The sequence below is a fragment of the Coregonus clupeaformis genome, chromosome 19 (genome assembly GCF_020615455.1).
Source record: "Coregonus clupeaformis isolate EN_2021a chromosome 19, ASM2061545v1, whole genome shotgun sequence".
Classification (NCBI taxonomy): Eukaryota; Metazoa; Chordata; class Actinopteri; order Salmoniformes; family Salmonidae; genus Coregonus; species Coregonus clupeaformis.
The window spans coordinates 33,880,584-33,904,681 of NC_059210.1; the positions used below are offsets into that span (position 1 = coordinate 33,880,584).

General features: G+C 41.4%; 1 protein-coding gene across 2 annotated transcripts in view; it reads right to left on the reverse strand.

The window, feature by feature from the left end:
• zgc:113516 (uncharacterized protein LOC541449 homolog) overlaps positions 1-23,088 on the reverse strand; it is a 50,102-nt gene extending 27,014 nt beyond the window's left edge. Inside the window, exons 1-3 of one of the 2 annotated variants that reach the window (XR_005994233.2) lie at positions 21,629-23,088; positions 16,194-16,456; positions 9,690-9,827 (exon numbers count right to left, since the gene is read on the reverse strand). Coding sequence is in view for 1 of the 2 variants with exons in the window: in XM_041837741.2 (XP_041693675.1) it covers positions 9,690-9,827; positions 16,194-16,456; positions 21,629-21,769 (542 nt within the window). In the remaining variant the exon portion in view is untranslated. The remainder of the gene's footprint in view (positions 1-9,689; positions 9,828-16,193; positions 16,457-21,628) is intronic. The other variant, XM_041837741.2, reaches the window with a different exon arrangement.
• Between the last annotated feature and the right edge of the window lie 1,010 nt (positions 23,089-24,098).

Consider the following 24,098-nt stretch of genomic DNA (forward strand, 5'->3'; position numbering starts at 1 on the left):
GCCTTCACAATGTCTTGTTTTTCTTTCTTGGAATAGCTCTATCAATCAACAAAGGGCTTATTTTCACGGACGGCACTCGAATATGCACCTGGGAAACGCTGTGTAATCATTGTGCCGTTAGAATGATTTTTTTGTCTCCTTTCAATCGCCAAAGAAAAAAAATCAAAGACAGTAATTTAAACACTATTATACCTATTTATGCAAGGGGACAAACAGTTGTGGTGCTACTATACACAGTTGTCGACATTATTTAGTTGGGTCTGTTAGGAACGTACAATAAAAGCAGAGACGTAGGCCATTGTTTACAGTCACGACAGAGCTCTTTTCCCCTCCTACAGACCCTCCACTACTTTCTCAGCCCCACAATCATTCATTTGGATGGAAGATTATCTCATTCTGCTCCGTTTAATAATTTTTCATTCTAGTTGTGAATGGACACTTTGCTCATCACTCATAAAGGCTTTGGGCCCTATTCAGTCAAAACTGTTATCTGTATTTATGGGATATAGCCTACACTTGTTCTTACAACGTGTTACTTTCCCAGAAACTCTTCAAAAAATAGCCTAGTATAGTATAAATAGTTGTATGATATTAGCATTTCATTCATATATTAGCTCTTGATAGGCAATTTATTTGTAACTCAATATCATCAATATTCATTAAAATATGTAATATTAAATGTGGTTTACAAATTCCATATCTCTTTAAAAAATGCAAACTCATTTTTTATTCTATTTGCAGAATAACAGTATATAAGAAAACTAATGTTTGTTTAAAGGCACAATCCATGGTCAAACAAACATGATTAATTCCTATCAATTATTCTATCTTGAAAATAAATTCAAACTACAAAAATGAGTTCCCAAACATTTTACATCGCAACACCACTCTGCTATCTGAACTTTCTCCCCCTTCTCTTGCCCAACTCCTCTGCCTTTCAGATGCAGGCGGTCGTGAAGTATGTTGCTCGCCTCCCGGCTCCCACTCCTCTCATGTCTCTCAGTGAAGTTTCTAGAGAGCTAGCTATAGTAATTGGAGGAATTTCCTCTTCTGGTGGCTCGTTATCAATGCGCCTTATTTACATCTGATTACCAGCTCCAGTGGAGCAGCAGTGATTATGGCAGTATTGTGTGGTTTGTGTTGAGTGTTAAATGGGAGAATTAGCAGGAGGGCTTTGAGCAGAGCAGGAGGCTGCTCTCTCCGGCTTCGGCACTCTCCTCGGAACTGTAGTGCAGCTGCGTCTCTCCTTTCCTGCTTTTCTCTCCTCTCATGTTCTCTCCTGTCCTGCTCTGTCCTCTGCTCCTCTCCTGTTCTGCCCTCTTCCCCCCTCTCCTCAACACCACAGATGTATCTCCTCTCCTTCCTCTCCTCTGCCTCCCACCCCAGCGGGTGACTGTCTGACTCTGACTGAGGAGCTCTTCTGCAGGTGCAGCCTCTTCCTGCTCCCCCTCTCCCCTGTTTCCTCGGAAGACACTCTTTCACAAGCACTTTTACATTCCCCAAGTACAAAAGTGTCTCTGTTGCTTTTGTGTGTTGTCAGGTTCTCACCCTCTCACTCTGTGGCTCCATTTATCACATAGAAAACCACATACAAACACACATTCAAAGCAATAATTTGAAATGTATATTTTATGGATGATTGACCTGTAAAAGCCAACATATTTGAAGAATTCCTTGTATAAGTGGAACACCTTACAATGAGTGTGATGTGATAAATATAAACTAATTTGAACTGCACAGAAATCACCCCTCTTTGAGTATGACATACACTATATATATAAAAGTATGTGGACACCCCTTCAAATGAGTGGATTCAGCTCAGTGACTTTCAACGTGCACCGTCATATGATGCCACCTTTCCAACTAGTCAGTTTGTCAAATTTCTGCCCTGCTAGAGTAGCCCCGGTCAACTGTAAGTGCTGTTATTGTGAAGTGAAAACGTCTATAGTAGGAACAACGGCTCAGCCTCAAAGTAATAAGCCATACAACATCACAGACAGGGACCGCCGAGTGCTGAAGCGCGTAGCGCGTAAAAATCATTGTCTGTCCTCGGTTGCAACACTCACTACCGAGTTCCAAACTGCCTCTGGGAGCAATGTCAGCACAATAACTGTTTGTCGGGAGCTTCATGAAATGGGTTTCCATGGCTGAACAGCCGCACACAAGCCTAAGATCACCATGCGCAATGCCAAGCTTCGGCTGGAGTGGTGTAAAGCTCGCCGCCATTGGACTCTGGAGCAGTGGAAACGCGTTCTCTGGAATGATAAATCACTCTTCACCATCTGGCAGTCCGATGGACGAATCTGGGTTTGACGGCTGCCAGGAGAACGCTACCTGCCCCAATGCATAGTGCCAACTGTAAAGTTTGGTGGAGGAATAATGGTCTAGGGATGTTTTTCATGGTTCGGGCTAGGCCCCTTAGTTCCAGTGAAGGGAAATCTTAATGCTACAGCATACAATTACATTCTAGATGATTTTGTGCTTCCAACTTTGTGGCAATAGTTTGGGGAAGGCCCGTTCCTGTTTCAGCATGACAATGCCCCCGTGCACAAAGCGAGGTCCATACAGAAATGGTTTGTCGAGATCGGTGTGGAAGAACTTGACTGGCCTGCACAGAGCCCTGACCTCTACCCCATTGAACACCTTTGTGATGAATTGGAATGCCAACTGCGAGCCAGGCCTAATCGGCCAACATCAGTGCCTGACCTCACTAATGCTCTTGTGGCTGAATGGAAGCAAGTCCCCGCAGCAATGTTCCAACATCTAATGGAAAGCCTTCCCGGAAGAGTGGAGGCTATTATAGCAGCAAAGGAGGGACCAACTCCATATTACTGCCCATGATTTTGGAATGAGATGTTCGACAAGCAGGTGTCCACATACTTTTAGTCAAGTAGTGTATAAACATACATTTAAATATTGATCTAGACATCCAAACAGTGGAGGCTGCTGAGGGGAGGACGGCTCATAATAATGGCTGGAATGGAGCAAATGGAATGGCATCAAACACGTGTCTGATGTATTTGATACCATTCCACCTATTCCGCTCCAGCCATTTCCACAAGCCCGTTCTCCCCAATTAAGGTGCCACCAACCTCCTGTGCATCCAAATGTCTGGAGACAATGCTCAACCTTTTAGTGGAGCCTTTCTGCACCACTGAAATGTTTCCTAAGTCTAATCTATTTGTTCTCTCTTTGATGCTTTTTTGTCATATGAATTTCATTTTGAGACAACTGTGGATCAAGTTATCCAGCTTTAGAAATGTATCACAATATAGCCCCATCTATTGGACTTCCGAATGCGGTGCATCTGTGGTAAAAGCTGGTGTACGCTACAAAATGAAGAATGCCCTTTCTATAATGAAATTGCCTACAGGTTAGCAATTTCCTATACATACTTGGCTTTAACATCATCTTAGTTACTTCTAAGATTCATGAAAATTGTATGCTTATACTTCAATTATCATATCATAAATACCACTCCCTGTGTCATGATGTCACATATGTCTAATAAAAAGCATGAGCTGGCGCACACCCAGAGAACATTATTTAGTGTAGAGGTGCTGACTAACAGGGAAAGGGAATAAACTGTAAGCTATAAAAACAAATAAAGAGAGTTGCACACTCTATGTATAAACTCCCAGTAATTTATTGGGTAAACCACCAACGTTTCGGTATCACTGTGCCTTCTTCAGGGTAATGTCATGAATGCTTGAACCAGGTTATGTAGACAAACAGTGCAATTAGTGCAACCAATGACAATAGTGAGGGGGTGTGTCATAATTATTAGGTTGATGAGAATGAATTGAGTGAAACCGTTACAAGACAATAGTTTACAGCATGTTGAACATATTAGGCTATTGTTATCATATGGCAACATAATTAGATATTGTACATAATATTAGCATCATCATACATTATTGTTTAATTTAATTTAATATACAGTACCAGTCAAAAGTTTGGACAAACCTACACATTCCAGGATTATTCTTTATTTGTACTATTTTCTACATTGAATAATAATAGTGAAGACATCAAAACTATGAAATAACATATATGGAATCATGTAGTAACCAAAAAAGTGTTAAACAAATCAAAATATATGTTATATTTGAGATTCTTCAAATAGCCACCCTTTGCCTTGATGACAGCTTTGCACACTCTTGGCATTCTCTCAACCAGCTTCATGAGGTAGTCACCTGGAATGCATTTCATTTAACAGGTGTGCCTTCTTAAAAGTGAATTTCTTAATGCGTTTGAGCCAATCAGTTGTTTTGTGACAAGGTAGGGGGGGTATACAGAAGATAGCCCTATTTGGTAAAATACCAAGTGCATGTTATGGCAAGAACAGCTCAAAAAAGCATTACTTTAAGAAATGAAGGTCAGTCAATCAGGAACATTTCAAGAACTTTTAAAGTTTCTTCAAGTGCAGTCGCAAAAACCATCAAGCGCTATGATGAAACTGGCTCTCATGAGGACCACAACAGGAATGGAAGGACCCAGAGTTACTTCCGCTGCAGAGGATAAGTTCATTAGAGTTACCAGCCTCAGAAATTGCAGCCCAAATAAATGCTTCACAGGGTTCAAGTAACAGACACATCTCAACATCAACTGTTCAGAGGAGACTGCGTGAATCAGGCCTTCATGGTCAAATTGCTGCAAAGAAACCACTACTAAAGGACACCAATAAGAAGAGACCTGCTTGGGCCAAGAAACACGAGCAATGGACATTAGACCGGTGGAAATGTGTCCTTTTGGTCTGGAGTCCAAATTGGAGAGTTTTGGTTCCAAACGCTGTGTCTTTGTGAGACGTGGTGTGGGTGAACGGATGATCTCTGCATGTGTAGTTCCCACCGTAAAGCGTGGAGGAGGAGGTGTTATGGTGTGGGGGTGCTTTGCTTGTGGGAAACTTAACCAGCATGGCTACCACAGCATTCTACAGCGATACGCCATCCCATCTGGTTTGGGCTTAGTGGGACTATCATTTGTTTTTCAACAGGACAATGACCCAACACACCTCCAGGCTGTGTAAGGGCTATTTTACTAAGAAGGAGAGTGCTGGAGTGCTGCATCAGATGACCTGGCCTCCACAATCCCCTGACCTCAAACCAATTGAGATGGTTTGGGATGAGTCGGACCGCAGAGTGAAGGAAAAGCAGCCAACAAGTGCTCAGCATATGTGGGAACTCCTTCAAGACTGTTGGAAAAGCATTCCAGGTGAAGCTGGTTGAAAGAATGCCAAGAATGTGCAAAGCTGTCATCAAGGCAAAGGGTGGCTATTTGAAGAATCTCATATATAAAATATATTTTGATTCGTTTAAAAAAAATGTGTTTACTACATGATTCCATATGTGTTATTTCATATTTTTTATGTCTTCACTATTATTATACAATGTAAAACATTGTAAAAATAAAGAAAAACCCTTGAATGAGTAGGTGTGTCCAAACTTTTGACTGGTAGTGTATATATTTATTTGTTTCAATTACATTTCATTTTTGTTACATGTAATCTTTTGGTTCAACCATAATGCATAATAAGCATCATCAACAAGGGGAACATATTGGGTGTATGCTTATAAGCTGTAGAAAGAATATATTCATTTATCAGACTTGTTCATAAAAAACGACAATTATTCATAAGAAGGGCTTGAGATCAAAGTCAATATTCAGACCATTAGGGGTCAATGTTTTTAGATAGGAGAGCCAGTAAGCCTCCCTCTGTAGTGGTAGGGTCTTGATGTTACCTCCTCTCCTTGGTAGAATTACATGCTCAATGCCTGTGTATTTGAGGGAGGACATAGGATGGTTAGCTCCAACAAAGTGAGCTGCTACTGGATAGTGTTCTTACATCTGATTGAGCTTTGGTTTTCAGCTATGCGTTGTTTTAATTGTCTTTTCATTTGTCCTACGTAGGCTTTCCCACATGAACAGGTGATGAGATAGATTACTCCCTTTGTCTTGCATGAGATGATACCCCTAACAGGAATTTTTCGACCTGTATGTGGGTGTCTGAAGAAGGATATTTTTTGTAGTGCTATTGCGCTCTTCGTATGAGCCACATTTGTAGTTCCCATTTGGAATGGGTGTCAAGAGTGTCTGAGTGGGCAGGTCAGATCTCATTGAGCTATCGCCAATATTGTGGCCATGCTTGTAGACCACCAGTAACTATGACACACCCCTCACTATTGTCATTGGTTGCACTAATTACACTGTTTGTCTACATAACCTGGTTAAATTATTCAAGACATTACCCTGATGCACAGTGATGCCGAAATGTTGGTGGTTTACCAAATAGATTACTGGGAGTTTATATATAGCGTGTGAGACTCTTTATTTAGTTTTAGATCATGTATATGTGACAACACTTTAAAATAGAACTATATGGGATGTTACACACAAAAAGTTAGTTGTCTGTGTCCTGTCATAGCAATGTTAAAAAGACTACTAGAGACATTCTGACTCCATCTCATACAGTTGAAGTCGGAAGTTTACATACACTTAGGTTGGAGTCATTAAACTTGTTTTTCAACCACTCCACAAATTTCTTGTTAACAAACTATAGTTTTGGCCAGTAGGTTAGGACATCTACTTTGTGCATGACACAAGTAATTTTTCCAACAATTGTTTACAGACAGATTATTTCACTTATAATTCACTGTATCACAATTCCAGTGGTCAGAAGTTTACATATACTAAGTTGACTGTGCCTTTAAACAGCTTGGAAAATTCTAGAAAATGATGTCATGGCTTTAGAAGCTTCTGATAGGCTATTTTACATCATTTGAGTCAATTGGAGGTGTACCTGTGGATGTATTTCAATGCCTACCTTCAAACTCAGTGCCTCTTTGCTTGACATCATGGGAAAATCAAAAGAAATCAGCAAAGACCTCAGAATTTTTTTTTGTAGACCGCCAGAAGTCTGGTTCATCCTTGGGATCAATTTCCAAACGCCTGAAGGTACCACGTTAATCTGTACAAACAATAGTACGCAAGTATAAACACCATGGGACCACACAGCCATCATACCGCTCAGGAAGGAGACGCGTTCTGTCTCCTAGAGATTACTGTCTCCTGTCTCCTAGTCCCATGTAGCTCAGTTGGTAGAGTATGGCGCTTGCAACGCCAGCGTTGTGGGTTCGTATCCCACGGGGGGCCAGTATGAAAATGTATGCACTCACTAACTGTAAGTTGCTCTGGATAAGAGTGTCTGCTAAATGACTAAAATGTAAAAAAATTAACGTACTTTGGTGCGAAAAGTGCAAATCAATCCCAGAACAACAGCAAAGGACCTTGTGAAGATGCTGGAGAAAACAGGTACAAAAGTATCTATATCCACAGTAAAACGAGTCCTATATCGACATGACCTAAAAGGCCTCTCAGCAAGGAAGAAGCCACTGCTCCAAAACCGCCATAAAAAAGCCAGAGTACGGTTTGCAACTGCACATGGGGACAAAGATTGTACATTTTGGAGAAATGTCCTCTGGTCTGATGAAACAAAAATAGAACTGTTTGGCCATAATGACCATCGTTATGTTTGGAGGAAAAAGGGGAAGGCTTGCAAGCCGAAGAACACCATCCCAACCATGAAGCACGGGGGTGGCAGCATCATGCTGTGGGGGTGCTTTGCTGTAGGAGGGATTGGTGCACTTCACAAAATAGATGGCATCATGAGGAAGGAAAACTATGTGGATATATTGAAGAAACATCTCAAGACATCAGTCAGGAAGTTAAAGCTTGGTCGCAAATGGGTCTTCCAAATGGACAATAACCCCAAGCATACTTCCAAAGTTGTGGCAAAATGGCTTAAGGACAACAAAGTCAAGGTATTGGAGTGGCCATCACAAAGCCCTGACCTCAGTCCTATAGAAAATGTGTGGGCAGAACTGAAAAAGCGTGTGCGAGCAAGGAGGCCTACAAACCTGACTCAGTTACACCAGCTCTGTCAGGAGGAATGGGCCAAAATTCACCCAACTTATTGTGGGAAGCTTGTGGAAGGCTACCTGAAACATTTGACTCAAGTGAAACAATTTAAAGGCAATGCTACCAAATACTATTTGAGTGTATGTAAACTTCTGACCCACTGGGAATGTGATGAAAGACATAAAAGCTTAAATAAATAATTCTCTCTACTATTATTCTGACATTTCACATTCTTAAAATAAAGTGGTGATCCTAACTGACCTAAGACAGGGAATTTTTACTAGGATTAAATGTCAGGAATTGTGAAAAACTGAGTTTAAATGTATTTGGCTAAGGTGTATCTAAACTTCCGACTTCAAAAGTATGTATGAAGGAAGCTGCTTCTATCTTATCATAGAGGTCCCAATCTCCCCATAGCACTTCTATGTTAAATGGATGACCCACTCCATAGCTAATTGCCTTGCCCTCTCCCCCCAAAACACAAAAAACAGAAAGAACATACTGGACTAGTATGGTGATATTCTTTCAATCTGAAAAACTAAAGCAGACCCCAGTACTTTGTGACTCTAGTTTGACTCTGGTTTGCATGGACTTCCGACCCCTCGCAGCAAACATAAACAACGCAGAACATTTGACTGATAAGGGAGAGAGCGTTTCAAGGAAACCCGAGCTAATATCTGCTTTTATTTGTAGTGTCTGGAGGTTCCCTCTCACATTTCACCCTGTAACCCTGGCTAAGATAGCACAATGTCATTACCACAGGCGCCACTCCCCCACATCCTCAATGGGCCAATCACTGCTTCTCATCTTGGTGTCCCCACATAGCAAGAGAGACTGGACTAATGCTGCATTCATAACAAAGTAGGAAGCTGGTAATTTCCAGTTGTTCAGTCTTAAAGCTACAATATGTAACTTTTTGGGCAACCTGTCCAAATGCACATAGAAATTTGAGTTTTAGATCTTTCATTGAAAGCAAGTCTAAGAAGCGGTAGAGCTGTTCTATATGTGCAATTTCTATGCTTCCCTTTCTGAAGTTTCATTTTGCGTCTTTTACTTTCATTTTGTTCACCATCTTCAAACAGCTAAAATATAATATTTTTGGTTATGGAAAATATATTTCACAGTGGTTTAGATGGTACAATGATTCTCTACACAATGACTGCTTGTTTTGTCACATAAACTGAAATTAGGCAAACTATTAGAATTTTAGCAACCAGGAAATGGCGGAGCGATTTCTGCATAGTGCATCTTTAAATACAAATTGGATTTATTCACATGCTTTGAACCCGTTGAGAAACACAGATTGGCTAATGGCAAACAAGCTGTGTCAAACATAATCTAAAAGTACACATTATGCTCACAAACAAATGATAGTGTTCAAAAAACAAATAATTGCTTTTTATTAATAAATTACTTTTATTGTATTTTTTTTCTGTGTTACCGAGGTATTTCCTAAATATGTGACGTCAAGAGTTCAGCATGTAGGAGAAGTCGGAGCTCGGGGATGATAGACGAATTTACCACTAGTAATTACCAGTTGGAGGGCCATTCAACTGGATCTTTCCCAGTTGTATGGGGTAAATACCACCTTCCCACTTGGTTATGAACGCAGCAACAGTAAAGACTGGCTAAGTGAGTCAGACTTCACCGTCAACACAACTCATAGAGGAAGAGGAAAGTGAAAGACTATTGCAAATCTTTGGTTTACAAAAAACATTTAGCAAACAATAGAATGTCTACGTTTCTAAGTAGATAGGGTTGTGTTAACTCACCTATGTGGTGCTGGTGTGTTGCTCTGAGCATTATGGACAAGTTTGAGAAACTGGGCCATCTTCTTCCACAGAATATTCTCCACAGGGTCCGATTCAAGCTTGATCGAGTGGATTTTTCCCATTTCTGTTGCAATCAATCTACAGAACGAAAAAAATGAGTATAATTTTAGAACATAACTACAAATGAGACTGAGCCAAGATATTGCCCCCCCAAAAAAAGCGACTTGACTTTTTGACCCGTTTCACTCGGCTTGGACCCAGACATCCCTCCGGCCACAATTAAGAAGGTAAGAGACCTTATTCAAAAATCTCTGTGAGGTATTGTCTGTTTTCCAGCTAAGTCTTAATGGTGAAAGATCTCTTGTCCTCCTCATCCACTAAATTTTGGGGTTCAATTTGGCAGAATTATTTTCCTATAATAATTAATCTGGCCGGTGGACAGTAGGATCTAAGGGAATTGATCTAGAGTTTACCTACAATCACGTGTAGAACCTAAGGAAATTGGTTCAGAGGATCTAAGGAAATTGATCCAGAGTTAACATTGATCAATGGGAGTAAAACCTAAGTAAACTGGTTCAGGGGATCTAAGGAAATGTATCCAGGGAGTAAATCTAAGGAAACTGATTTACATTAAATAATCGGCATAATATATATAATTAAATACAAGCATAATATACACTGTATAACTGATTTGCATACATGAGAGGTAGTGAATCGAAGACTGAGCATATTTAATGAGTTTGGTAAAAGTAAGTCAGAAGGTTGAAGGTAATTACAGAAATGTGACTGTAGTTGTTTGGTTGGTATTAGGACAGGTGGAGTCCAACAAACATACTCTTTAATCTGGTACCACTGAGAAACCATTCTCCAGACCCAAATCTAAATCAGCGCCCCAAACTCACACACTGAGAGACTTACATACAGTAAAAACAAACAAATACACACACACACACACACACACACACACACACACACACACACACACACACACACACACACACACACACACAGCCAACCAGCCAGCCAGCCAGCCAGCCAGCCAACCAGCCAGCCAGCCAGCCAACCAGCCAGCCAGCCAGCCAGCCAACCAGCCAGCCAGCCAACCAGCAGGTGCTACCCTAAAGAAAACCCTCTAAGAACCTGTGAAAGATTTCACATTGTTTTGTTCTCTGATAGCTCAGCGACCCTATCCTCTCCTCTGAGTACTCCCATGACCCCCACCAGACACATGGATGTATAGCCCTCTCATTCTTCCATTCCCATGCTCCACTGTTATCATTCACTTTCAGATCCAATGTGAGACCCACTGGATTGACACTGCTCCAGTACCCTATGAAAGTGATGCTTTTCTACGTCGTACTTCCATGTACCATAATCTCTTTACTAGACTTCAAGATTATATAATCAAATTCACAAAAACCAGTCATTTATGATATACACTACCAGTCAAAAGTTTGGACAAACGTACTCATTCAAGGGTTTTTCTTTATTTTTACTATTTTTTACATTGTAGAATTATAGTGAAGACATCAAAACTATGAAATAACACAAATCAAAATATATTTGAGATTTGTGATTCTTCAAATAGCCACCCTTTGCCTTGATGACAGCTTTGCACACTCTTGGCATTCTCTCAACCAGCTTCATGAGGTAGTCCACAGGCTGTTGATTGTGGCCTGTGGAATGTTGTCCCACTCCTCTTTAATGCGAAGTTGCTGGATATTGGCGGGAACTGGAACACACTGTCGTACACATCGATCCAGACCATCTCAATGGGTGACATGTCAATGGGTGACATGTCTGGTGAGTATGCAGGCCATGGAAGAACTGGGACATTTTCAGATTCCAGGAATTCTGTACAGATCGATATCATGCATTATCATGCGGAAACATGAAATGATGGAGGTGGATGAATGGCACGACAATGGACCTCAGGATCTCATCATGGTATAGTGCCTTGCAAAAGTATTCATCCCCCTTGGCATTTTTCCTATTTTGTTGCATTACAACCTGTAATGTAAATGGATTTTTATTTGGATTTCATGTAATGGACATACACAAAATAGTCCAAATTCGTGAAATGAAATTAAGAAAAAATAACTTGTTTCAGAAATTCTAAAAAATTAATAACGGAAAAGTGATGCGTGCATATGTATTCACCCCCTTTGCTATGAAGCCCCTAAATAAGATCTGGTGCAACCAATTACCTTCAGAAGTCACATAATTAGTTAAATAAAGTCCACCTGTGTGCAATCTAAGTGTCACATGATCTGTCACATGATCTCAGTATATACAGTGAGGGAAAAAAGTATTTGATCCCCTGCTGATTTTGTACGTTTGCCCACTGACAAAGACATGATCAGTCTATAATTTTAATGGTAGGTTTATTTGAACCGTGAGAGACAGAATAACAACAACAAAATCCAGAAAAACGCATGTCAAAAATGTTATAAATTGATTTGCATTTTAATGAGGGAAATAAGTATTTGACCCCCCTGCAAAACAAGACTTAGTACTTGGTGGCAAAACCCTTGTTGGCAATCACAGAGGTCAGATGTTTCTTGTAGTTGGCAACCAGGTTTGCACACATCTCAGGAGGGATTTTGTCCCACTCCTCTTTGCACATCTTCTCCAAGTCATTAAGGTTTCGAGGCTGACATTTGGCAACTCGAACCTTCAGCTCCCTCCACAGATTTTCTATGGGATTAAGGTCTGGAGACTGGCTAGGCCACTCCAGGACCTTAATGTGCTTCTTCTTGAGCCACTCCTTTGTTGCCTTGGCCGTGTGTTTTGGGTCATTGTCATGCTGGAATACCCATCCACAACCCATTTTCAATGCCCTGGCTGAGGGAAGGAGGTTCTCACCAAAGATTTGACGGTACATGGCCCCGTCCATCGTCCCTTTGATGCGGTGAAGTTGTCCTGTCCCCTTAGCAGAAAAACACCCCCAAAGCATAATGTTTCCACCTCCATGTTTGACGGTGGGGATGGTGTTCTTTTGGTCATAGGCAGCATTCCTCCTCCTCCAAACATGGCAAGTTGAGTTGATGCCAAAGAGCTCGATTTTGGTCTCATCTGACCACAACACTTTCACCCAGTTCTCCTCTGAATCATTCAGATGTTCATTGGCAAACTTCAGACGGGCCTGTATATGTGCTTTCTTGAGCAAGGGGACCTTGCGGGCGCTGCAGGATTTCAGTCCTTCACGGTGTAATGTGTTACCAATTGTTTTCTTGGTGACTATGGTCCCAGCTGCCTTGAGATCATTGACAAGATCCTACCGTGTCGTTCTGGGCTGATTCCTCACCGTTCTCATGATCATTGCAACTTCACGAGGTGAGATCTTGCATGGAGCCCCAGTCTGAGGGAGATTGACAGTTATTTTGTGTTTCTTCCATTTGCGAATAATCGCACCAACTGTTGTCACCTTCTCACCAAGCTGCTTGGCGATGTTCTTGTAGCCCATTCCAGCCTTGTGTAGGTCTACAATCTTGTCCCTGATATCGTTGGAGAGCTCTTTGGTCTTGGCCATGGTGGGGTTTGAAATCTGATTGATTAATTGCTTCTGTGGACAGGTGTCTTTTATACAGGTAACAAGATCAGATTAGGAGCACTCCCTTTAAGAGTGTACTCCTAATCTCAGCTCGTTACCTGTATAAAAGACACCTGGGAGCCAGAAATCTTTCTGATTGAGAGGGGGTCAAAAACGTATTTCCCTCATTAAAATGCAAATCAATATATAACATTTTTGACATGCGTTATTCTTGATTTTTTTGTTGTTATTCTGTCTCTCACTGTTCAAATAAACCTACCATTAAAATGATAGACTGATCATTTCTTTGTCAGTGGGCAAACGTACAAAATCAGCAGGGTATCAAATACTTTTTTCCCTCTGTTCTGAAAGGCCCCAGAGTCTGCAACACCACTAAGCAAGGGGCACCACCAAGCAAGCGGCACCATGAAGACCAAGGAGTTCTCCAAACAGGTCAGGGACAAAGTTGTGGAATGGTACAGACAGGGTTGGGTTATAAGAAAATATCCAAAACTTTGAACATCCCACGGAGCACCATTAAATCCACAATAAAAAAATTGAAAGAATATGGCACCACAACAAACCTGCCAAGAGAGGGCCGCCCACCAAAACTCACAGACCAGGCAAGGAGGGCATTAATCAGAGAGGCAACAAAGAGACCAAAGATAACCCTGAAGGAGCTGCAAAGCTCCACAGCGGAGATTGGAGTATCTGTCCATAGGACCACTTTAAGCCGTACTCTCCACAGAGCTGGGCTTTACGGAAGCGTGTCCAAAAAAAAGCCATTGCTTAAAGAACAAAATAAGCAAACACATTTGGTGTTCGCCAAAAGCCATGTGGGAGACTCCCCAAACATATGGAAGAAGGTACTCGGGTCAGATGAGACTAAAATTGAGCTTTTTGGCCATCAAGGGAAACGCTATGTCTGGCGCAAACCTAACACCTCTAATCACCCAAAGAACTCCATCCCCACAGTGAAGCATGGTGGTGGCAGCATCATGCTGTGGGGATGTTTTTCATCGGCAGGGACTGGGAAACTGGTCAGAATTGAAGGAATGATGGATGGCGCTAAATACAGGGAAATTCACCTTCCAGCAGGACAATGACCCTAAGCATACTGCTAAAGTAACACTCAAGTGGTTTAAGGGGAAACATTTAAATGTCTTGGAAAAGCCCAGACCTCAATCCAATTGAGAATCTGTGGTATGACTTAAAGATTGCTGTACACCAGCGGAACCCATCCAACTTGAAGGAGCTGGAGCAGTTTTGCCTTGAAGAATGGGCAAAAATCCCAGTGGCTAGATGTGCCAAGCTTATTGAGACATACCCCAAGAGACTTGCAGCTGTAATTGCTGCAAAAGTTGGCTCTACAAAGTATTGACTTTAGGGGGGGTTGAATAGTTATGCACGCTCAAGTTTTCAGTTTTTTGTATCTTATTTCTTGTTTGTTTCACAATAAAAAATATTTTGCATCTTCAAAGTGGTAGGCATGTTGTGTAAATCAAATGATACAAACCCCCCAAAAATCCATTTTAATTCCAGGTTGTAAGGTAACAAAATAGGAAAAATGCCAAGGGGGCTGAATACTTTCGCAAGCCACTGTATCTCTGTGCATTCAAATTGCCATTGATAAAATGCAATTCTGTTCGTTGTCCGTAGCGTATTGCTACCCATACCATAACCCCACCGCCACCATGCGGCACTCTGTTCACAACGTTGACATCAGCAAACCGCTCGCCCACACAACGCCATACATGTGGTCTGTGGTTGTGAGGCCGGTTGGACGTACTGCCAAATTCTCTAAAACAACGCTGATAGAGAAATGTACATTAAATTATCTGGCAACAGCTATGGACATTCCTGCAGTCAGCATGCCAATTGCACGCTCCCTCAAAACTTGAGACATCTGTGTCATTGTGTTGTGTGACAAATTGCACATTTTAGAGTAGCCTTTTATTGTCCCCAGTACAAGGTGCACCTGTGTAATGATCATCCTGTTTAATCAGCTCCTTGATATGCCACACCTTTCGGGTGGATGGATTATCTTGGCAAAGGAGAAATGCTCACTAACAGGGATGTAAACAAATATGTGCACAACATTTTAGAGAAAAAAGCTTTTTGTGCATATGGAACATTTCTGGGATCTTTTATTTCAGCTCATGAAACATGGGACCAACACTTTACATGTTGCATTTATATTTTTGTTTAGAACAAGTATTCACACCCTTCAGTCAATACATGTTCTAATCACCTTTGTCAGTGATTACAGTCTTTCTGGGTAAGTGTCTAAGATCTTTGCACATCTGGATTGTACAAAAACTCTGTCAAATATGTTGTTGATCATTGATAGACAACCCTTTTAAAGTCTTGACTGTAACTAGGCCACTCAGGAACATTACTTGTCTTCTTAGTAAGCAACTCCTGAAAATATTTGGCTTTGTGGTCTGTAGTGACGCCTCAAGCACTGCAATGCAGTGCTTTAGACTGCTGTGCCACTCGGGAGGCCTATTCCGTTTATTTTTTATCCTGAAAAACTCCACAGTCCTTAACGATTACAAGCATACGCATAACATAATGCAGCCACCACTATGCTTGAAAATAATGGAGAGTGGTACTCAGTAATGTGTTGTATTGGATTTGCCCCATACATAACACTTTGTATTCAGGAGAAAAAGTTAATTGCTTTCCCACATTTCTTTGCAGTATTATTTTGGTGCTTTGTTGGAAACAGGATGCATGTTTTGGAATATGTGTATTCTGTAAAAGCTTCCTTCTTTTCAATCTGTCAATTAGGTTAGTATTGTGGAGTAACTACAATGTTGTTGATCCATCCACAGTTTTCTCCTATCACAGTCATTAAACTCTGTAACTGTTTAAAAGTCACCAATGGCCTCATGATGAAATCCCTGTTATTTTTTTCTGTACTGTAAATGTACAGTATGTGTAAGACATTTATACATTTTCACAGATACCTATAGATGGCAGGCTGTGTGAGCAGTGTGTTGTCCAACACGGTCCCCCTCACAAACTCGTAGCAGATGCCGTTCTGGAAGCTGCAGTAGATCTGCGGGCCGCAGTTGTGACTGTGGAGTATCTTGAACATCTCCACCTCTCTCTCCCGGTCCACATAGAGCTCTGTCATCCTCCCGTACACACGCACCAGCACAGCCCCCAACTCCTGGAGCGAGCCCACGAAGCAGCCCATGAGCTGGTTGGTGATGCCCTCGGTGAACACCTGAACACAAGACAACAATGTCAGGATGGTGTCGATAGAGTCTGGTTGAGCGGTAACGATCTTGACTCTCATCCACATATTAACCCCCTCATGAGCCGTTACTTCCCTGCTCTGAGGTTTCACACAGAGAGCAAGCTCAGCTGCGCCGTCACAGCCCACCCATGTGTGTACTTGTCTGCTAGGGCTGGGAATTGCCAGGGAACTCACGATATTATATACATAGGTGCCGATACAATATGTATTGCGACACTCACGATTCTGTATGTATTGCGATTTGATACTGTGATTTTATTGCGATTCGATGTTCCAAACATACAGTGGGGGAAAAAAGTATTTAGTCAGACACCAATTGTGCAAGTTCTCCCACTTAAAAAGATGAGAGAGGCCTGTAATTTTCATCATAGGTACACGTCAACTATGACAGACAAATTGAGGAAAAAAAATCCAGAAAATCACATTGTAGGATTTTTAATGAATTTATTTGCAAATTATGGTAACAAGCAAGATTTCTGGCTCTCACAGACCTGTAACTTCTTCTTTAAGAGGCTCCTCTGTCCTCCACTCGTTACCTGTATTAATGGCACCTGTTTGAACTTGTTATCAGTATAAAAAACACCTGTCCACAACCTCAAACAGTCACACTCCAAACTCCACTATGGCCAAGACCAAAGAGCTGTCAAAGGACACCAGAAACAAAATTGTAGACCTGCACCAGGCTGGGAAGACTGAATCTGCAATAGGTAAGCAGCTTGGTTTGAAGAAATCAACTGTGGGAGCAATTATTAGGAAATGGAAGACATACAAGACCACTGATAATCTCCCTCGATCTGGGGCTCCACGCAAGATCTCACCCCGTGGGGTCAAAATGATCACAAGAACGGTGAGCAAAAATCCCAGAACCACACGGAGGGACCTAGTGAATGACCTGCAGAGAGCTGGGACCAAAGTAACAAAGCCTACCATCAGTAACACACTACGCTGCCAGGGACTCAAATCCTGCAGTGCCAGACGTGTCCCCCTGCTTAAGCCAGTACATGTCCAGGCCCGTCTGAAGTTTGCTAGATTGCATTTGGATGATCCAGAAGAGGATTGGGAGAATGTCATATGGTCAGATGAAACCAAAATAGAACTTTTTGGTAAAAACTCAACTCGTCGTGTTTGGAGGACAAAGAATGCTGAGTTGCATCCAAAGAACACCATACCTACTGTGAAGCATGGGGGTGGAAACATCATGCTTTGGGGCTGTTTTTCTGCAAAGGGACCAGGACGACTGATCCGTGTAAAGGAAAGAATGAATGGGGCCATGTATCATGAGATTTTGAGTGAAAACCTCCTTCCATCAGCAAGGGCATTGAAGATTAAATGTGGCTGGGTCTTTCAGCATGACAATGATCCCAAACACACCGCCCGGGCAACGAAGGAGTGGCTTCGTAAGAAGCATTTCAAGGTCCTGGAGTGGCCTAGCCAGTCTCCAGATCTCAACCCCATAGAAAATCTTTGGAGGGAGTTGAAAGTCCGTGTTGCCCAGCGACAGCCCTAAAACATCACTGCTCTAGAGGAGATCTGCATGGAGGAATGGGCCAAAATACCAGCAACAGTGTGTGAAAACCTTGTGAAGACTTACAGAAAACGTTTGACCTGTGTCCTTGCCAACAAAGGGTATATAACAAAGTATTGAGAAACTTTTGTTATTGACCAAATACTTATTTTCCACCATAATTTGCAGATAAATTCATTTAAAATCCTACAATGTGATTTTCTGAATTTTTTTTCCTCATTTTGTCTGTCATAGTTGACGTGTACCTATGATGAAAATTACAGGCCTCTCTCATCTTTTTAAGTGGGAGAACTTGCACAATTGGTGGCTGACTAAATACTTTTTTCCCCCACTGTATTGCTCACCATATGTCTGTTGCAGATGGACAAGAGAGTGCCATGAGAAAATGAATTTTGATCAGTCATAGAAATAAAACTTCTGAAAACAAATTGGCTCCCTATTTAAAAAGAAGATGGAGAACAAGCTATGAAGAAAGAAATACTGGAGCTTTGGTGCAGGTACAGCCAACTAGCACAAAAATAATATTGAAACGATACAATTTATCGTAAAAAATAATATCCCGATATGTAACTGTATCGATTTTTCCCCCATCACTACTGTCTACCTGTTTTGTATGTGAGTGTCTCCCTCTCCCCCTGTTCTAAATCAGATTATATAACTTTTACGCATGATGTCTACATCAATTATGTTTTGTATGTTTATGGTGATAGGCCTGTGGACTCATAATCTCTGTTTCTGCACTGTCCAAAAATTTATAAAAATATGAATGAGGAAAGAGAGGGGAAAAACACACAAAAAGATCAGAATAAGTCCAAACAAAGGTCCAAACTGCATGAGATTAAAAATGGAAAAAAGTAGAGATTTGCGGTGCTGTGGAGTGTTCCATGTGGGCAAATGCTGTTCCGTAGAAAACTAAAACATTAAATATAACATACATGTGGATCCTAACATTAAGTCATAAGTTCCTGTTTAAAGTAATTGCATAACACTTAAATTGGGCCAGCATTCATAAAGCCTTTAAAGTGATGGTATTATGACAGGTCGCAATAGTTTATGACTTCCAACTTTACACTACAATAAGAATATCAAAGTTATGATGATTGAGCCCAATAAACAATATAACCAAAGAGAGACAATCCAATCTCTTATTCAACGCCAGCGGAGACTCATCCAGGGAGGGAGAGAGGTATGGTCCTACTCATTAAAGGGATTGTTCACCAAAATACCATACCATTACCTTCCATGTAGAGAGTGGCCAGATAAACAAAACCAAAGCATCGACTACTGTCTGACCTTGTCCATAGACTGCTTACAGGGTAAGGAAACCAATATGTAATTTTGTAATTTGAGTGAACCATCCCTTTAATTTGAGGAACTATTAAAATGAAACATTTAAATATCCTGCTTGTAAGCATTTATAGTCACTCCAGTGTATTACGTAACTGATTGGGACAATTTCAAGGACAAACCCTACAGGCCACTTGCATTATTGAGCACTGACAGGAAAATGATCAGTGGTTATGATGTGACCATGGTAAGCAATATCAGACCCTCCACATGCACATCAATGCACGTTTATTTCCATTCACTGCCTGCTCAGCGTTCTCTCACTCCCACTGTCCCCCAAGGCCTCCTCAAACCCCGAAGGGACTGCATGTAACACAATGTTTCATCGAGAGTGGCAGAGAACAAACATGGTCACCTTGACATTTGATGAAGTATTCATAGCGCTGGATTGAGAGCCATTTGAACAAACATGCCACAGCTAACACAAGATAGGCTATTGTAATACAATGCCACAGGCTTTTGTCATCAAACCGGTGTGGTATGTGGGACAAAGAAAGCAAACCCATAACCTATTCTTGAACATGAAGGACCATGCATTTACATTTACATGTGTGGGCGTGTATTCTAGCGAGAATCTGCCTTTTGTTGGCTAGCAATCACAAATGTTGTCGCGAACTTGAGTTGACTCTAAGAACAATTGTTAGCTGGCCAAGATTTGGTTCTGGGTTTGCGCAATGTGGTGAGCACCGTTCACCAATGCCACTGTAGCCTTCATGCTGTTGTGCACTCACATTTGATGGAACCCATGCTTCGTTAGTATAACTCTTCCTAGATCCAACTTAAAACAACAATTAGTTGTATTCCTGTTCCCAAAACACGGGGCCTGGTTCAAGGAGAGGTATTTGCCTCGTTTGAATAGATTACTTTTTTAAGGAGTTTAAAAGATGATTAGACCACCTGTTTCATACTTCAATAGAGGTATGAGGACCACAAAATGAATTGGATGAATTGGAGTGCAGTAAGAATTTCTCAATCTTTTCCACAGAAAAAGTACATTAAGTCTAGGTAGTCCCTCCCTGTTTCAGGCCGTTTTGTTCGGTTTCGTGTCTAATGAACACAACCCAGTCAGTGAAACTAGATGTCCTGGTCTAAGCTCTGCTGAGGGTAATTTCTCTATCCAACTGACTGAAAAGTCTCTCGCCCTAATTCAGTCTGACGCATATCTATTCAACTCGGCCATGTCTGTCTAGGAGTCGAGATTGAGCCATACAGAAAAGCTTCAATTCAATCCAGAGACAGTTTGAGAGGCTATGCTGCCTACTTTTAGAGAACTTCTCTGAGATGTCTATATATCCACTTTTCTCTCGTTTTTGAACAGCTTCGTCTTTATGAACCAAGAGTGTCTATTTTTTGTTTAATATTTTTGCTCAGAGTCCCCACAAACCTACAGACACAATAGTGATTGAGAGGGCTTGAGAGGGAACTCTGGGGGTTAGCGTTCATCTCTCTGTGTGCTTAAACAAGACCTGTTCTAGATTGAGAGGTCAGTCCCGTTTCACTGTGACCCTGACAAACATAGATCCTATTTCTCCGGGAGATTGCCCCACTGCTTGCACACACGAATGGAGTCCTTAAGAGAAGCTATGTTAGCTGAGGACAGATGTTCTATGTGATTTCTATGTTTTTTTTATTTTCGTGATATCCAATTGGTAGTTACAGTCTTGTCCCATCGCTGCAACTCCCCTACGGACTTGGGAGAGGCGAAGGTCAAGAGCCATGCGTCCTCTGAATCACGACCCTGCCAAGCCGCACTGCTTCTTGACACACAGCTCGCTTAAACCGGAAGCCAGCCGCACCAATGTGTCGGAGGAAACACTGTCCAGCTGGCGACCGAGTCAGCTTGCAGGCGCCCGGCCCACAACAAGGAGTCACTAGAGCGCGATGTGAAAAGGAAATCCTGGCCGGCCAAACCCTCCCCTAACCCAGACGACGCTGGCCCAATTGTGCGCCGCCTCCTGGGGTTTCCCGTCACGGCCGGCTGTGACACAGCCTGGGACCGAACCTGAGTCTGTAGTGGCGCCTCAAGCGCTGCGATGCAATGAAGGTTGAGGGGAATGTTTTTTCATTGAAACATGTTCAAGGCCTGATGCACACGACAACAAAACCAGGGTTTAATACTACTCACTTCTCAGAACACTAATACTTCTCACTTACATTCCAGCAGGCAAAACTGGTTGAAATTACAGCATTACAACATAATTTCAACCAGTTTTGCCCATTGGCATACTCATGTGACAACTTAGATTCATCATGATACCTTCACTTACCTTCATCTTGATGTCCTGTGGCTTCCACTGGGGCCTCAGTCTCCCAAGGAGCTCTAGGACACCGCTGCGAGGCTTCTGCTCATCCACACAAACATCCAGGTGCAGGAGCTGACCCCTGGGTCCTTTAGAGCCACCATCCATGACCTCCTGAAGCAGGGTTACTACTCAAGACGGGTCAGGGTTTGAAACCTGGTCAGAGGTAGTCAGCCCAAGCTGGTTAAATAGTTTTTAGACCACGTTGACCGGTAGCCAGACCAAGTTGAGTGGTAGTCCAACCAAGATAGTGGAGTAGTATTTAGAACAAGTTGAGCAGTGTTCCGACCAACTAGTAGTGGTAGTAAGTCCCAAGTTGAGTGTTGTTCAACCAAGTGATGTAAAAGTGATGTCCAAATATGCTCAGTCCAACATGCGCTGTTCAGACACAGTGTTCAGACACAGCGTTGTCCTGCGGTGGTGTGGGCCCAGTCAAACTGTCATTATGTGTGCTAACTTGTCACCTATTTGTCCAGTCGTGTGTCCAGTGACTCAGCACCCAACACCAGCTGGCTTATCAAAGAGCAATGTTCCTCTGGGCATCTCCACGACTCCAGATTGAGTTAGTTGCGGGGGTTACACATTAACCATCGAACTCACAGACACTAGGCACAACCCAAGCTAAAACATGATTGTACATACTATAGATAGGGGCTATCTATTAACAATTTTTGTGGCTGCCTGTCTAGAACATGTACCTTTGACTGCAGACAGAAATGACCAATGTGCTGCAGATTGTGTGGGATGGGTGAAGAAGATTTTTGATAGAGTTGGCTGGGGTGACTGCAAATATGTTTTACCAAGGGGGCTGTCTGAGCATAGCTATCTCTGTGGTGTTTTTAAAACGTATTTAAACATCACATCATTTAGCATCCTTTCAGCATGACTAATCACGCTAGTTCACTGCCATGGAATATTTTAAAGGGGAAGTTCCAGATTTTACTACTTGATGTTAGAATGTTCGGTTTTCTCTGTTTAAAGAAAACCGAACCATGCATTACAGTTTCTCCTTTCAGGGTGAGGAGCCATCTAACATCAAGTTGTAAAATCCTAAACTTCCCCTTTAACATTCTACCATATTGAATGGATGATATTTAATAAGTCTGTTTACATTTTGAATTATTCAGAACGTGGTCCAAAGTTTTACATTTTACATAATTACAGTAATTGCTTAGAAGTCAATATTGTGTTGATCATCATGAATTCAATATTTTCTAGTCTTTTAGATGCAAATTAAATTCAGTTGTCATCAAAGGGCACCTCATCATCAAAGACGTTGTGTACTGAGAGAGATGAGTGTCTACATAAATGATTTAGGAGAACAGTATAAAGGCTACTGGGAGGGCACACATACACAGATACAAAGACAGACAGACTGACAGACACACACACACACTTTCTGTCTTTCCTTCACTTTTTCTCACAGACTTTCACTTCGTCACTATCCACCCCCCCCACCACCCCCCCATTGAGGTATTGATCAATGAGATTACAACCTATGTTCACCCACTCATAAAGACAGACAAAAGTTAGTTGAATTTCCAATTTGTTATCATCACTGTGCTTTCAACCATCTAAAAGCACAACCAAATTCCAATGTAAAAAAAACAATGTCTGATATTTGGTTTAGTTGTCACCCAAATATCTATCACTGCGCTTTCAAACATTTAAAAGCACAGCAAAGTTCAAATGGGAATACAATGTCAGATATTTTCATTTATATTACAGATTGTTATCACTGTGCTTCATCTAGCATAACCAAATGATCTGGATTGCAGTTGAGATTACATTAAAAAGACATTGTGCAAGTGATCAATGCTGTTCGAGATGTTGCGCAGATTATTACAGCAATTGTGAAGATCTCCACAAATCTGCGACGACCTATTCATGCCATGCTATCTTGAACATGCGCACTTTATGTGATAACATAAGAAGACATTTTTGTTACAGTAACCTCAAAAGGTGGCCATGAACGTGTTACTCATTTTAAGGTTTAATGTTACATTTGTTTGTAAGATAGCCTTAACTTTAGGTTATTTACAGTATTACAAAAGTAATATTGAATTGTGTTTGGTTGACAACGCAACCAAATATCAAATACTTCAGAAAGTATTCACACCCCTTGACTTTTTCCACATTTTGTTGTGTTACAAGGTGGGATTAAAATTGTTTTAATTGTCATTTGTCATCAATGTTCTACACAAAATACTCTGTAATGTCAAAGTGGACAAAAAATGTTAACATTTGTAAAGAATTTATGAGAAGTAAAACAATAATATATCTTGATTACATAAGTATAATACATGTTAGAATCACCTTTGGCAGCGATAACAGCTGTTAGTCTTCCTGGATAAGTCTCTAAGAGTTTTGCACACCTCGATTGTACAATATTTGCACATTATTCTTTAAAACATTCTTCAAGTTCTGTCAAGTTGGT